Source organism: Alosa pseudoharengus, unplaced genomic scaffold (genome assembly GCF_046254945.1).
Source record: "Alosa pseudoharengus isolate Yale_2024_CS ecotype anadromous, Long Island Sound unplaced genomic scaffold, YU_APseudo_1.1 YU_APseudo_1.1_scf_20, whole genome shotgun sequence".
NCBI classification, from domain to species: domain Eukaryota; kingdom Metazoa; phylum Chordata; class Actinopteri; order Clupeiformes; family Clupeidae; genus Alosa; species Alosa pseudoharengus.
Window position 1 is genome coordinate 29,143,329 of NW_027468664.1, and position 17,045 is coordinate 29,160,373.

A 17,045-nucleotide genomic window follows, 5' to 3' on the forward strand; every position below is an offset into this window, starting at 1 on the left:
AGTTTATATTGGTATCGATTGAGCCATTAGAACAATGGACAAATTGCACCACTACCTCAACGACAGAAAAACACCACAGTTAATGTCTTGAGATACTTGCAACAGAATCTTCTTATTAATGTCTGACCATCTGGCCATCTGGATGTTTTTTTTATCATATGTTGTCTTAGATTCCTGCGAATGGGGAGAGGCTGTTTCGCATTGAAGGGTTGCAGCATAATCAGAAGTACATCTTTGCAGTGGCTGCTTATGATGCTCAGGCGAAAATGGTGGGTCAGTCGATCGGCGAGTCCACCAAACCCATACTGGCCTCTGCTCCCCTATCACTGCTGATGGTCTGGGCACACCTGGCACAGGTAGGCATATATGGAATAACACACTCAACACATTAATGTTAGTTACAGTAGACTGGGTGCTGAATCTTTCAGATAATGGATATACAGTTTTTGAATCAAGGACAGCCCTCATCAGTACTTTTTCAACTTTTTTAAACACCCCACGGACATTTCAGGCTGTAAAGACCATAAACTGATATATATATAGTCTATGGTAAAGACCTCCGCATGTAGGTGATGACAAGAGTGTGCCTACGCTTTCTGTCACCTGCCCATGCACACCCCAGTGCTGACATTTGGAACTGACAAGCACTCAATAAACATGGAGTGATGTGTGAAACTGATAATCCCCCTGGAGACATTAAAGTACTGTAGTTTCGAGTATTTTGGCGACCTAGAGCTCCCCTTAGAGTTGCGTAATATTTACATTTCATACCTTGCTGTTGTAATTACTTATCACGGCTTGAGCCCTTCCCCCTGGCCACGGTACATGTGCATTTGCTTTGCAACTGAAGGACTAGCAACAGGCAAAGACAATCTCAAAGAGCTATATCTACTGACCAGTTAATGTTTTTATGATTCTCGCGAGACATCTCCGAGTCACCGTCAGCCAAATTGTAAGGCAGGTTTTCCGCCTGCGAGGCACTGCCTGCTGTGCTGGCTGCACGATTCTCCCCATAACAAATTTGTCTACCATCAAAATGACTTCAAAGCTATACCTATATAAGGTAAAGCACATCCATTCTGCTTTAAAGACTCTATCTATCTATCCTAGGTAGCCTACCAGACAGGTCAGCAGGCGTTGGTCAAGAAAACCTGCAACCAGCTGTGGGGTCACTTCACCAGACCCCTGCCTGAGAACACATCCACCTATCCCCAGACACCCAGGCCAGAGGGGCTCGCCCAAACCAGGCAAGTAAATAACCAATATACTGTATGTACAGTATAAGCCATATAACCTTATACAGTATAGCCATATACATTACAGTACATCCATATAATCACATACATTACATTATAGTATAACCATTTACATTTACATGTATTAATTTAGCAGACACCGTTGTCCAAAGTTACTTACACATGTCAACTATATTGCAAGGGATTACATTGTCTCCGGAGCAACTTGGGGTTAAGTGCCTTGCTCAAGGGCACTACACTACCATCACCCCCATATATATACATTACAGACAAATAACCATATACATTACAGACATATAAACCATATATATGCCCGCCATACAGTATATATTTCATTTACAGTTATTCATCTGGCCGCTTATAGAAGTCATAATAATTAATACCAGAAACGGTTAATACCAGTCACATGACTTCACAATCCTTCCAGTCACATATTATTAGTACCAGTGGCTTTGCCAGTTTACTTAACGATTGTATGGGTTTTAATAACATTACAGTATGTTATATCAGTATTTAAACCACAATGTCTAAGTTCTGTATTGAGCTCTAAGAGCATTTGGTAGCTTTTTCCACAATGGAGTTAATCCCTCTGAGTCATGTCTGAGTTATTGCCCGTGATCAGCGAAAGGGCACACGGGCGCAGGAAGGGCATCTCTGCTAAGAGGGGTAAAGGGCTAAATTCCTCCGAGGCTGCCCCTTTGTATCAGTATGGGTAGGATATGCCTTTGAGCTAGATGGACCTCTAGCCGAACTGTGACATGAACTTAAATGGCAACACTGATAATAATAATTTTAACTTTCACCTTTGAACTGAAACTCTATGTGAATGTAAGCTTGTCTTCACACAGTGTGTGTGTATGTGTTTGTGTAGGCCTATTATAGACCATTATATATATTTTTTTAGCAAGTAAAAGTCATAGAATTCTACATTTGACTTAAGAGTGGGAACCATATCTGAGTCCACTGGTCCTGAGTGTAACGACTTGAACATTCCTGGAATTCGGCCTCCTCAGGTTGTGCGTGGAGCTCCTGCATCTCACCTCTCCTCTCCTGCACCAGTTCGTCTTCTCCTCCATCTTAATGCAGACGGAGATCCACATCCAGGAGGGGGCGCTCTTCTGTGACTCCCTCTGTGACCAGGGTCCCCCCATCTGGGGTCAGGTAAGCAGCCAGCCATACGCTTCGATCATTCACCACTATCTATCAACACCACTACTGTATCTCGACATGGCCATTTTTCATGTCCATCATCAGGTGCTGAGTGTGTTTCACTAATTCAAGGATTGGGATAAATGCAGAGACCAAATTTCCCTCACGGGATCAAAAGAGTATATATACTTATACTTATCTTCTTTTTTATCCAGAACACACATAACTACAAAAGAACAGCATTTATTGAGATTCATATTCATGAACATGCTTGTTGGGACTGAAATTCCTACTAACGCTTGAAATGTTACACTTGCAGTAACGCTTGAAATGTCCATGCTTCAATGCGTGTAGCATTAGCGCTTGAAATGTGCATGTTTAGTTCATAACAACAACGTCACTATATACAATGAAGCCATCAATCAGAAAACACTACAAGGGTGTGAAACAGTAATGCTGAACTTGCAAACTGTTAAAGTATAATTAGAATGTTATTTGTAGGTAGGTGCTTAGCTGATGTCAGATTTTAATTTTTTTAAATCATGAAATATTGACATTCTGGAAGCATGTTGCAAACTCAGCAAGAACACAGACAACTCAAACACAACATTGTCAAAAACTGCACTACAAGTCCCAGACTATAGCTCCCCCTAGAGATCACTGCTGTGGTGTTTTGAAAATGGCGCCTCTGTAAAACTTCAGTTCCTCTATGCTCTCCCGGATGTCATCAAGCGCCCTGATCAAGAGAATAAACACATTAAACATGACTAAACATCAACACATACTTAAACATGCACAAAACAAAAAAGCCAACTATATTCAACTATATTTACTAAATTACTACAACTACAACTATGTGAATGAAGGTGGTCCCTCATTCATTGGCATTAACGTAAAGAATTTAGGCCAAGTCAGATCCTAGTGGGTTCTTATAGTTCGAATAGTCAAATCCTAGTGGGTACAAATTGTCAAATCCTAGAAGGTTGAAATACTGAATTAGATACTGAATCACAATCTAATGTTTTTGAATAGAACAAGGCCATATGAATGTCTCCCAGATATGATGTGTGATGCAGAAGTATTCAGTTACCTGTGAGATCCCTTTTTTGAAGGTGCTTTCTTATACTCCTCTGGGTACCACCGTCTGGGGAAATAAGACAAGGCAGAATATTTATACTCTTTATCAAGGTTTAGAAGGTTAACCAGGAGACAAGAGTCATAAACAAAGCCACAAGACTTCGGCCTGCATCTCATTCCTTTATTAAAAAGAGTTTTTTTATGTAAATTAAACAAGATTGCAGTGACGGACAAAGACTTTTCCAGACCTGCACAACTCTTTGACTGTGCTGACATCGATGATGCGGTAATGGAGCTGGCTCATAAACTGGGGCATGTATTTATCCAGAAACCTTTTGTCAGCATGGACGGAATTCCCTGAAATGACAACAGCAAGCACAGGAACCCACTCATTGTTCTTGGAATATTAAGACAGCTATGTATTCGATGGTCTGGCAGCTATGCATTATATGGTCGGTCTTCGACAATAAATCAGAAGTGACAACTTGACATATGAGCTTCTTTTAATAATAAGTCACATTTATATAGCACCCTTCTCAACACTTAAGGTTGCTTTACAGACATCAAAACAAGACAAAAACAAGAGGGGGAAAAAAACTTTTCACAAATACAGTATATACCTATGTGGACAGAGGCAAAAGGAGACAAACAAAACAAACGGTTTGACCACTGTAGACATCATAAAACCCAAACGGTTTGACCACTGTAGACATCATAAAACCCAAACGGTTTGACCACTGTAGACATCATAAAACCCAAACGGTTTGACCACTGTAGACATCATAAAACCCAAACTGGCCAGGTAGTTGCCTTACCTGCCAGCGGACACTGACGAGGAGGGGTGTACTTTTTGATAAAGGACAGGAACTCATTCTCTGCATCTTGAAGAGAAATCTTGCTGTTCCGAACTGCCTGCGTCAGGCCTGACTGCATGGAACAATCCATCAGTTAGTCAAATTGGCGACACAAATATTATTTACAAAACTTATTTACAATGATTTGTATATTCATATGATGACAGACAGAGGAGTATAGTTAGTAGTGTTGTTCAACTCTACCAATGACTGGGCAGATGGCATCAGTGATAAATTATATGGACGTGAATTGCATTTGGTATTGTGTCTACTGCATTTACAACCGTCCTGTACAAGAAAGATGTGTTCGCTGTACTTCTGAAAAGCATTGGTAAGAGTTGCATGTACTAATTTCAGTTCAATTTCACTGGTTACGCCCATTGGATGTCTGAAGTGAATGAAAGGTCCCCAGACGCATAGTCAATCTCAATTGAGAGAAGTGGTCTGATGCTAGCCAGACTACCATAATAGTGTAATGTGACCTGAAAATAAATGTTTCATGCGTTGACAGGAGGTACATGCAGTCAACAGACTTGGGGGGTATTCCAAGTACGTGGTTCAGTGACAAACCTGGGTAAGTTAATTCAGAGTAAGTGGTAAGGTAAACCTCCTACAACAAGAGCTCTATAGCATTGTTTTGTTAGGAGAATGAAGCCATACAGCTCTTCTATTAGGAGGTTTACAATCTACTCTGAGTTAACTTACTTATAAACTTACCTACTAATAATAAACCACTTGCTTGGAATACCCCCAAGAGACTCTACTTACGTTGCCATGATGTGTTTTGCACCATTCCGACATCCCATCCAGGAGTTCATCTGGCTGGTTTATGATCAGATTTGGTCCCTGTGAGTCATAGTGAACACCAATGCTAGTTCCTGCAGTTTTGTCTGATAAATCATCATCTAATCATGCCATGTAAGTGTTAGGGAAAACGATCTGCCAGACTACTAAATTCAACACCACACCTCAATGTATTGCTAATTCACAACGGTGTATTAATTGACCAGTCTGAATGTAGTTAGCCTAGATGTGGTGAGTGACAGTTCAGATAATATTAACTAATCAGCAAGTAAAACAAAGGACTGCATTACCTCAGCCAGGATGTTCAGTTCAGAGTCTGTGATGATGCAGGCCATCTCAATAATCTCGTCTTTGTCTATGTCCAGTCCTGTCATCTGTAAGTTAACGAACAAGGGCATGATACTGTAATGTGGAACTTCAATGACAGATCACCAGTCATAATTTAAACTACAGAAAGTGTGCGGTGAGGTGCAAAATTGTCCCGTGCCAATTGTGTGGTTTAGGCTCGCCTATATCTGGATAAATAGCATCCCATTATATCTCAACATTTTCAACTACCAATATCCTATCCTTATCCTATTATACAATGTTAGTACATTCACCCGTCTTCTAGTGCTACAAAGCGTAAACCTGCTGACTCTGATTCGAATTTAACAACTTAATGTTGATGATGATACAAAACGAGGTTGTAAGGTATACAAATTAGGCTCAGGTAGAACTCATAACGGCAAATTAATATGTGCACATCTTACTTTACCCTAAGTTACCCAGGTTTTACGTCATCCTACATCTAACGTTATGCGAGACTGTGAAACCAAAAGTAACCAGTAAATTATGTCATCTGGCAAACCTAACCTTGTTTACAGCACCAAGCTTGAACGTAATGGTAGATAATGTTTAAGCCTAGAGAGCATACTGATTGGATAGCTAACGTTACCTATACTAGCTAATAATACTATACCATAACAAACCTCTAAATCGACCCAAACTATTCTCTGTGTCGAATCTCCCGAGGCAGAGTTGGAAAAGTTGCATGAATCCATGTTTCCTGTAGTGTTCAACGAATGTTTTGACAGAAGTCTGCGGCTAAATGCACAGCTAGCTAGTCGATATTGGTCCGTGTGAAAGTTTACTGAAGCAATGCATATACTACTCCGTGCAGACGAAGGTTTTGCCACCCGGCTAAAAACTGCTAGTCCAGTCGAACATGCGGATATTCCACGGAACATCTGCCTCAGAATCATGTTCGATGCGTAGTGTCGCAACCAGGTCGCAACTTTAAAATGTCATCAAAATTGACCAATCAACTGAGAGCTAAAGCAAGCGCTCTGCTATTATTGGCTGAGCGACACTGACAGGGAAAAATAAAATAAAATCTTGGGGATACTTGGGGACAAATGCAAATACTTTGTGTTTTTGTTTTTTCTTTTTTTTATAATACTGTACTGATATTTAAATTAGTGCTGTAGTCTGTAATATTGAAAGGTCAAAAAGTAGGCTATTGTTACGTGTTATCTTACTCCTGAAATTGCTGGAATGTTGAAATGTCGAAACTCACTCTCTCTGTCTTTTACCCCCTTTAGAAAGCTAGGTTGGCAGAATGTGAGAGGATGCTGGTTGCTCTAGACCTGGCCCTGTGGCTGAACGACAGTTCCGCCGCCCTGCAGGCTGTGGTGGGATGCTATGGGCTCCTGGCTCCCATCATCTACCACCAGATACCATCAGAGGATGTGCTGCAGGTACCCCCCTTCAAACTCATTCTGATGTTACACTGACTTAGAATTGAGTCTCTGACATTGTCATTGCCTGCCCAGAACACTTGATATTGCACAATGTAAAGTTTTTGATTGGGGAGGAAACTGACCCTTTTAGTCGGTTTATGACTAACTGAGCTCAATGGCATTAAATATTGATGGCAAGGGACATAGATATCAAGTCTTCCATTGTGTTCCTTTAGCATGACCCTCAAAGCCAGGAGGAAAATGTTTTCATGGTTGTATAAGCAAGATTTTTCCTTTGCTAGATTTAAGCCTAAGTTCAGGGATAGGCCTACTAGTAAGTGAATTACTTCATCCAGTATAGTTTTACAACACTCTGTAAGGCTAATAAAGTTTTCATATTCAAACACAGGAAGCTTGGACTTGCAACTTGCAGTACGTCCGAGGAAGATAAGGGCCCCCAATTTAAATTAGCGGGTACAATGTAAAGTTATAGAGCTAGAACTGTCACATGGCCTGAGGGAGCAGACTAACTTATAGCTGACTTGTCAATGTTTGCGCTTAAGGGAGAATTCTGGTGATTTTTCACGTAGATCTCTGTTTCTCAAGGTCACCAAGTAGCCTAATGTTGGTATGAAAAAAAAAAAAAAAAGCATGCCCCCGGAGTGTAGCACTGTACCTGCCTGGCTACTGTTGGCTGCAGCAACTCGAGCTAGGCAGCTAGATTTTTTGACACAGGACTCAGTGAACTTGAGAAACAGAGATCTACTATGTGAAAAATCGCCATGGTGTTGAATCAGCAAATTGATTTGACTTATTTGTTATTATATTAGCATTAGTTAGACTTAAAACTTTGCACTTCGCTTGTCATTCAAATTAGGGCTCAAAATTTGAATTGATGAATCCCTCCATTCACCTCCATTCACCCTTTTCCTGCAGATTGTGATCAAGTGTTTGATGGTGCTGCAGGAGATCTCTGGGGTCGTGAAGAAGAAACGCAACATTGAAACCTCAGAGTCTCTTCAGCACATGGTGGCATGCATGACTTATTATGTGGTCAAGGTAAACTGTGTGTGTGTGTGTGTGTGTGTGTGCGCGCGTGTGTATGTGTGTGCGCACGTGTATTGTGTGTGTGTGTGTGTGTGTCTGTTTGTGTGTGTGTGTGTGTGTATAGTGTGTGTGTGTGCGTGCGTGTATAGTGTGTGTGTGTGTGTGTGCGCGCGCGCGTGTGTGAGATAGAGATAGCAAGATTATGTTCCTTGCTTGACTGATGACCTAGGGGCAGCCGTGGCTTACTGGTTAGCGCTTCGGGCTTGTAACCGGAGGGTTGCCGGTTCGAACCCCGACCAGTAGGCCACGGCTGAAGTGCCCTTGAGCAAGGCACCTAAACCCTCACTGCTCCCCGAGCGGGATTAGTGTGTGCCTCACTGTGTGTTTACTGTGTGCTGAGTGTGTTTCACTAATTCACAGATTGGGATAAATGCAGAGACCAAATTTCCCTCATGGGATCAAAAGAGTATGTATACTTATACTTATACCTCATCCTCTGACCCTGGACCTGACTTCTGATCCTCATCTGACTCTCTTGGGCTGAGTAGCACTGAAGCCGGGTATAAGCATACAGTATGCCCCATTGGCCTCCGTGGTTAGAAAAGGTTTAAGCGCTCCGCAGATAGGCACCGTCATGAGTGCACTGTTACTTGCCATGCACATCAGCGCCGACATTTTTAACTGACAAGCATTCCATAAACAATGGAGTTCATGGAGGGGCGCCGACAGAAATAGAACTGAATTGTAATCTGCATGGCAGCGGCAGCAAAGTGCAACTCTGGTGTTTGTGTGGTTGTATTGAAAACAATACAAACTAATAGCCTGGAAAATCCAGACCCTGGTAATCTAGAAAGATTAAGGGTCTGGCCACGAACAATGTAATGGCCCAACTCGAGGGGCGGCACCAAGCATGCATTTGAAAATCTCACTGCACGCAATTGGATGTTTACTCTGAATGATTCCGGACTTCGACGCAATTGGATAACACTACGACTAATGTTTACTGACCTCCAACGTTGCAGTGCTGTCGTCATCAGTTTAGCTTGCCTCTGGCCTGCATATATCAGATACACACTTGGTTTCCCGGGATGCAAGGGGTAAAAGTAATGTGCATCATTGCTCATTGCCAGAGTGTCTCGCAGAAACAATTCCATTGTGCTCTTGCGAGAACTCTGGATTTCCAGGGTAACAAACTAATGCAGTTGAATGTTGAAAGCGGATTGCACCGCACTCATGTCTGTGTGCGGAGTGCTTTAAACTAATCCGCTTGATGAGTTGTAAGTGATTTCTAATGTTTCAGCAATTTATTTTGAATTCATTCTATTTCATTTATGTACTCACAAGGGGGGAAAATAGCAGCTGATGTGTTTCCCATGCTTGTAGCAGAGAGGCTTGGTTGGTATTAGTAATCAAGGATCTTGGCTTGCAGGGCCTGCGTCTGCAGAAGGAGACCCGGATGGCAAACATGTTCATTGAACAGGGGAAGAAGCTCCTGATGGAGATCACAGACAAACCAATGCTCAGAGACGATAATGTACGTGACGTGCTCTGAAATACACTCACCCTACATCAAAAACTGTAAAGTAAACTGTTTACTTTTTGTGTATGTACTTTTTATGTGTGGGCATACTGTATGTGTGTGCATACACGCTTGCATGTGTGAGTTCATGTTCCATGTGTGTGTGTGTGTGTGTGTATGCACGTGTGTGCGTGTACTTACAGAGGAAGGCAGCAGGGCACCACGGTGACGAGGAGATGAACGAAAGCCTCCGGTCTCTTGACTGCATGAAGCTCAAGAAACAGCAGGCACCACCTATAACTCAAGACACAAACCACCTCTGGAACAGAGGTCAGAAAAAAAACTACATTACCCAGAAGGCTTTGCAAAGCCTCACCAGAGAGCCTCTGTGGTACTTTTGAGAAATGTGTGTCAACTTCATGAAGGCAGGACCTGCTGAATGTGGGCTGAAGACACAAGTTGTGACTTTGTTAATTTGGGGGATTCAAATGAATCTGTAGCCATAGATAACCACAAGTGATTAGGACCAATGTAGAGTTACTGTATCTAAATCCAAATCCCTCAAGTGAAGTAGAAAGGTCATAGATGATAGTAGGATGGGATAGACTCAGCACTCTTGTAACTGTTGCCAGCTGGTGCAGTAGCTGTAGGCACAGTAAGAGACGTGCTAGCGACAGACTCCTCCATGCTAGCACGCCCACCTCCTAGTTCGAGATGCTGCAAGTTGAGAGGCTCAAGCCTGGGCAAAGCAAGGGGCTAGACCATGCACAGGTTACAGTCTTATTGATTGATGTGGTATTAATTGCTACCTGAGGTCTCCTCTGCATTCAGTTTGAATGTTATTTCCTCACTTTGGATAAAACCGATTAATACAGTTTTTTTACAATTGTTTACACACGTTTTCAAAACTCTGTGTCTATTTTTCAAAACTCCACACACAAAACCCACAACTGCTCACACAAAATGCAAAATGCCCCAAATCTCCAGCAAAATGACACACAACATTCAAAATGTCAAAAACACATGTTTAAAGCAAACATTCGCCTCACATTACAATACTGACAATATTTTTTTTTTTTAGGAATTTACAGTCAGGACCTGACTGGATATGAAGACCCCTCAGTCCTTTACACTCTGATTGAAACCCAAAACATCAAGCAAACCTTCAAAGATGGTACTGTCACATCTTCACACAAACCGTACACACACACGACAAATACATTCTTTGTTTGTACAATAGACTTACCACAAGACACTGTAAAATAGACACTTGAGATACAACAGGCATTAAGTGAATTCTGAAGCACTTATTTGTGTGTGTGTGTGTGTGTGTGTGTGTGTGTGTGTGCGTGTGTGTGTGTGTGTGTGTGTATGTGCGTATGCGCGCGCGCGTGTGTGTGTGCGTGTGCGTTGTTTGTGTTTGTGTGTGTTTGTGTGTGTGTGTGTGTGTGTGTGTGTGTGTGTGGGTGTGTTTGTTTGTGTGTGTGTGTGTGTGTGTGTGTGCGTGTGCGTGTGCGTGTGCGTGTGCGTGTGCGTGTGCGTGTGCGTGTGCGTGTGCGTGTGCGTGCGTGCGTGCGTGCGTGCGTGTGTGTGTGTGTGTTGTCTTGGGCAGTGATGAGGTTCAAGCGGAAGCCCGGCTTCATGGAGTTTGTGGTCCTGACGCTGCAAAGGGCCTTACAGGAGGACCAGCTGGAGCTGCTGGTGCAGTGGGGACAGGAAGCACTTCACTGGCTCGGCAGGTGTGTGTGTGTCTGTGTCTGCGTCTGTGTCTGTGTCTGTGTGTATGTGTGTTGTAATTCAAATCCTTTTGTTATTTGAATTTCACAAGAATTGCGCCTGTGTGTTTGGTACATGTAGAGTAATTAAGAGGCATATCTCTTTTGTGTGTGTGTGTGTGTGTGTGTGTGTGTGTGTGTGTGCGCAGACGAGATGAGGAACTGGTATTAAAGAAGGCCAATATTGTGATACCCTCTGAAACAAGAAAACATCTGATCCCCTCAGCAGATCACTTCATGGTAAGTCCTAACATTAAGACACTGACTATAGACTAATGGCTTGGTCAGATTACACAATTTCAGCCCGATTTTTTCCACGATTTTGGCGTAATGTGACATATTCAACGACCAGTGATTTATTGTCTGCGACGTTCCACGACACCACGACGCACGATGTGAACGATAGGCTACATGATCTTGTAATGTGGCCAATCTCCTGACCAAGATGCGGCAAGAATTTATGGTTCAATAATCGTATAGTCTGACATGGTCAATTCTAAAAGGCCATCGTGGAATACAAAAAAATCTTGTAATCTGACTAAGCCATAACAAAGAAGGGAGAATTTGCGCATCAACTGACGAACAAAAACCACAGCAAACAGGTGCATCTCAGAGTAGGGACAGGTGATCACAGCAGAAAGGAAAACTTCTGGAGCACATGGTCACATTTCAATATTTCCTCAGATAACTGGATAACTGAACGTGCCCTAGCAAATAAGAGACCGCCAATTACGTGAAGGAAAGGAAAATCTATTGAGTTGAGTCTTTCAGATGACAGGCAGGGCGGGAGGGTGCGGGAGGGTGATGGAGGGTGCGGGTTCCATCTGAAAAGCTCTTCACTCTGTCACTCATTACATTACCATTGTACCTGTTGTCTGTTAGGTCTGGAATTTTGTGATTTTTGTAAAAATTAGTGGAGGAGAGTGCAGAGGAAGTATAGAACTTGCGGTCTGAAGCTGGACAGACACTGTATGATTTTTCTCAGTCACATATGACTTCACTAATTCACACACTACGCATTTCAATGGGTGCCGATTGCTGGGAACACTGCAACAGGCACTCTCAACTCCAAAAATAGATCCCTCTGTGGGTACAAATTGAGATTAAACTAGATGAAAAGACTTCAAGGCATTTTGGCCCTATACACTGCACTGCTTACACTGCAAGACTGACCACAAAAACTTTTGGTTTTCAGTTCAGAATGTTGGAATGTTGATTGTCACATCTTCTAAATGTTTGCACGTATCCCGCCTATTTTGAAGCCAGGTGCAAGACGGAGGTACACCACTACAAGATGAAAAGAAAAATGGATGTCCACACACTGGAGTAGCTCCCTAAACAAAAACATTTCGACCCAAACAGGGTCTTCTTCAGGCAAATTCCATTGTTTTTAGTGCAATTCAATTTTGGGAGCAACTCCAGTACGTGGACATTCATTCTCCTTTCGATGCACATCTTCTAATCAGACCTCCCCTGCTCAAACTGCACGACAGATCGGACAAAAAATTCAGCGTGATTCTAAAGTTTGTTGGGTCGTACTGAATCAAGGCTTAAATTGAGCTTTACTGACATTTTTATTTGCCACAGTGTTACATTTGTCAGGTATTTCAAGAGGTGGACATAGTCCTAATGCGCTCCCATTTTTTTCTCTTTCGAAGCGGAAAAACAGCTCGAGTGAAAAGAAAGAGAGAGACATCTTACAGAAGAGGAAATTGTTCGCACTGAAAGCCCAGAAATCAGAAAGGTTTGTTTTAGCAGGAAGGCGTTTGTGTCTACATTTATGTCCGTGCAAGTGTAGTATTTTTGCTAATCCTGCTAATCCATGTGTGTGTGTGTGTGTGTATGTATGTGTGAGTTCATAATTCATGTGTGTTTTTGTGTGTGTGTTCCCTAGAGAGTGTAAGGTGTTGGATATGCTCCTGTGTTTATACCCTAGAGAGTGTAAGGTGTTGGATGTGCTCCTGTGTTTATACCCTAGAGAGTGTAAGGTGTTGGATGTGCTCCTGTGTTTATACCCTAGAGAGTGTAAGGTGTTGGATGTGCTCCTGTGTTTATACCCTAGAGAGTGTAAGGTGTTGGATGTGCTCCTGTGTTTATACCCTAGAGAGTGTAAGGTGTTGGATGTGCTCCTGTGTTTATACCCTAGAGAGTGTAAGGTGTTGGATGTGCTCCTGTGTTTATACCCTAGAGAGTGTAAGGTGTTGGATGTGCTCCTGTGTTTATACCCTAGAGAGTGTAAGGTGTTGGATGTGCTCCTGTGTTTATACCCTAGAGAGTGTAAGGTGTTGGATGTGCTCCTGTGTTTATACCCTAGAGAGTGTAAGGTGTTGGATGTGCTCCTGCATCACCTGACGCTGCTGGTGAGGCGTCAGCAGCACCGGCGACGCCTGCGCCTGGTCTGCAGCGAGGAGTGGGTGTGGCGTTGTCATGTCAACCTCATCATGGCGCGGACCCACCTGATGCTCCTGCACCGAAGCCTCAACCAGCAGGGCAGCGCACCTCAGCTTTGGTGAGCTGGTAAACACACACACACACATACACACACACAGATATATACACACACAGACACACAGATATACACATAGAGCCCTTTCACACTGCCAAAATCCCCGCGATTTTATGTGCCAGAATCGCGGAACGCCTGTCCCTTTCACATAGACCGAGGCGGAATGGCGGGACGAAGTGTCTCAAATTTACTACCAAGCACCCTAGAAATTTTTGCCGAGAAAATTTGTTCCGGCACCAGTGTGATTGATTGATTGATATACACTCACCCACACACACACATGCACACAGACACAGACGCCAGATTAAGGGTTACCCACTGCTCTGGGTGTGTAGGTGTGCTCCTTGTGTGTGTGGGCTCCCAGCTCACTGCTCCAAGTGTGTGTGTACACACACACACACACACACAAACACACACAGAAATACACATAGATATACACACACAACTAGCAGGGCAGCGCATTTCAGCTAACACTTGGTGAGCTGCCGTGTGTGTGTGTGTGTGTGTGTGTGTGTGTGTGTGTGTGTGTGTGTGTGTGTGTGTGTGTGTGTGTGTGTGTGTGTGTGTGCATGATGAGATGAGGAACTGGTGATAAACTCTTCCCATATTGCTCCCTGCTCTCTGATGCTCCACCAGTTACAGCCAGCTGCCCTGGGGCCTGTTCTCTCTGCCCCACTCTGGCTCGCTGGTGCGCTGGAGGACTGGTCCTCAGAGCATACGCTCCCCTGACCTGTGTGTGACCGCCAACAGCAACTCTAACACCACTGGCACCACCAGGGGCGGCCAGCACAAGGGCAGCCCCCCGAAGGGCAGCGTCGGACAGAGAAACAAGACACAAGGTAAGGGTGTGTGTGTGTGTGTGTGTGTGTGTGTGTGTGTGTGTGTGTGTGTGTGTGTGTGTGTGTGTGTGTGTGTGTGTGTGTGAGATGTGAGAAAGAGAGAGAGTGTGTGTTGTGTACATGTGTATGTGTGTTGTGTATGTGTGTATGTGTGTGTGTTTGAGAGAGAGAGAGAGAGAGAGAGAGAGGGAGTGTGTGTGTTACACATGTACATGTAGAAGTAGCCGCTAAGAGTCCAATGTGGCCTTGCTGGCCCTACGATCTGTGCTTTTAAGGTGTGATGATGTGGCTGTACAGATGAAATTAAAAAACTCAATTATTCTCCTCTCAGCTACACTCTGCCACTAAAAGGAGTTGCATTGTTTAGAGAGGAACCCTCTGCCCAGAGATCCTTCCATGTCTCCCTTTCGTCCCTCAGCAGTTCCGGGCAGTGAGGACTCGGTCACAGGCGAGAGCGACCCAGACAGCGAGCAGGACAGTCACCACATCCACAGCGTCCAGTCCACGGCCCTGGGCTTGCCCCAGCAGCGCAGCCCTGTGTCCCAGCAGGACATGCTCAGCAAGGCCGGACAGCACCTGCGCAGGGCCATGGTGTGTGTGTGTGTGTGTGTGTGTGTGTGTGTGTGTGTGTGTGTGTGTGTGTGTGTGTGTGTGTGTGTGTGTGTGTGTGATTAGCAGAGACGTGCTGAGCAAGACGTGCTCGGCAAGACTGTAAACAACTGTGCAGGGCCATGGCGTGTGTGTGTGTGTGTGTGCGCATGTGCACGGGGTCAAGGTGTGTGTATGTATGTGTTTTAGGACACGGACAGAATAAGAGCCAGATACACTGCTCAGTTTTAGCTGTCAGTTCTTTTTTTTTTTTTTTTTAATGAGAATCGTTGTAAATGAATCCACTGGTGGTTTATATTAGTTTGTGAATTCTGTGAATTCCTTACATGTGGGTATCAATGAAGATATGAAGTGTGTGTATGTGTGTGTGTGTGTGTGTGTGTTTGTGTGTGTGTGTGTGTGAGGTGTGAGAGAAAGAGAGATAGACAGAGAGAGAGAGAGAGAGTTTGTGTGTGTGTGTGTGTGTGTGTGTGTGTGTGTGTGTGTGTTGTAAGATTTCTAAGATTTAGAACATAAACATTCAAATTGCCAACCTACTCTTTCTCATACACACTTTGCTGCACCTGAACATCTACACTTGCCCCCACTCTCTGTCACAGGTGCTGGCCCATCGCGGCGGCCACTGGACGTCCCTGCAGTGTGCCGCTGGGCTGCTGTGGGACCAGGTCTGCACCCTCCCTCCGCTGCTGCGGGGCAGGGGCACGGGCACAGACTCTGCCCCCTGCCCGAGCCTGGGTCTGGACCAGGTCTACTCCGCCTTCACCCCACTGCTCACCGTGGCCTCTGAGCTACTCATGGACATGATGGACAAACTGCAGGTCAGTGGGAACTGCTCCGTACAGTTGGACATGTGCAGGCTTGGCCACACACAATGTGCAATTGTGCCACATATTAGCAAAAAATCGGAATTGGGTCACATTTAACTGATGGTGTAAAGGTAGCAGAACTTCAATGAAGGTCTTTACTGATAAAAAAGGCTTTTAAGGCCTATTCACACCAAGAACGATAACGATAACTATAACCATATTGATAAAAGTGTTCACACTGAACAACGATATACAAAGTCTCTCCTTGTGTTAATGAATGTGACGGTTAAAATTTGATGGGTTCTAATTGGCTAATAGCTTTTTATCGTTCTGAAAATCGCTCTGAAAGTGATCCCCAACGATATCGTTCTTCATGTCGTTATCGTTATAGTTTATGTGTGAACGTCGTCATTCATATTAACGAGAACAATATTTATTTATAGTTATCGTTTTCGTTATCGTTCTTGGTGTGAATGGGCCTTTAGTCTAGGACTAAAATCTTAATCCATGGCTTAATCCATGTCTGTGGCAAAGAGAGGTTTGGTGTAAACAGCCCATTGTTCAGCTCCACTGTATATTCATGGAAAACTACCTCCTAACTGTTTGCGAGTGTTCGCAAACATTTGCAGAGAACATTTTCGCAAATTTGAACATAGCTCAGTCCTGAAGGTTTTTTGCTTCCCCATAATCCATCTGTCCCTGCATGTGGCAGCTGTGGAAGGTGTACGACGAGGACGAGAAGGACGCGGAGTCCAGCCTCCACTTCAGCCGCGCACTGGACGACAGCACGCGCGTGGACCTGCGCTGGCTCAAGAGCCTGGTGCTGAGCACTCTTGAGCTGCTTTACTACCAGGCCAAGTGGGAGACGCTTGCTCACCTCGCCCTCACCTACAACTTCTACACTAGGTCAGAACTGCGGGAGGAGACAGATACAGTACTGTAGAAAGATAGATAGATAGACAGACAGACGGGTGGATAGATAGATGGACAGAGAGGTAGATGGATACACAGACAGATAGACAGACTTGCTGCTCGGCTACCAGGCCAAGTGGGAGACACTTGCTCACCTCGCCCTCACCTACA

General features: G+C 44.0%; 2 protein-coding genes across 2 annotated transcripts in view; one reads left to right on the forward strand and one right to left on the reverse strand.

The window, feature by feature from the left end:
- Window positions 1-17,045, forward strand: part of cfap54 (cilia and flagella associated 54) — a 56,184-nt gene that overhangs the window by 13,302 nt on the left and 25,837 nt on the right. The window contains 16 exon segments of the mRNA XM_076297215.1: window positions 171-356; window positions 1,111-1,247; window positions 2,270-2,417; window positions 6,724-6,879; window positions 7,798-7,920; window positions 9,338-9,442; window positions 9,631-9,757; window positions 10,509-10,601; window positions 11,040-11,162; window positions 11,429-11,442; window positions 12,861-12,946; window positions 13,517-13,711; window positions 14,345-14,547; window positions 14,966-15,138; window positions 15,756-15,974; window positions 16,675-16,868. Coding sequence (XP_076153330.1) covers window positions 171-356; window positions 1,111-1,247; window positions 2,270-2,417; window positions 6,724-6,879; window positions 7,798-7,920; window positions 9,338-9,442; window positions 9,631-9,757; window positions 10,509-10,601; window positions 11,040-11,162; window positions 11,429-11,442; window positions 12,861-12,946; window positions 13,517-13,711; window positions 14,345-14,547; window positions 14,966-15,138; window positions 15,756-15,974; window positions 16,675-16,868 — 2,282 coding nt within the window.
- smfn (small fragment nuclease) lies at window positions 2,633-6,403 on the reverse strand. Its single transcript, XM_076297020.1, has 7 exons — window positions 6,112-6,403; window positions 5,431-5,514; window positions 5,105-5,182; window positions 4,298-4,409; window positions 3,731-3,839; window positions 3,496-3,549; window positions 2,633-3,141 (listed from the first exon to the last, which is right to left on the reverse strand). The coding sequence occupies exons 1-7, from the start codon at window positions 6,382-6,384 to the stop codon at window positions 3,063-3,065; spliced, it is 789 nt and encodes a 262-aa protein (XP_076153135.1). The 5' UTR covers window positions 6,385-6,403; the 3' UTR covers window positions 2,633-3,062.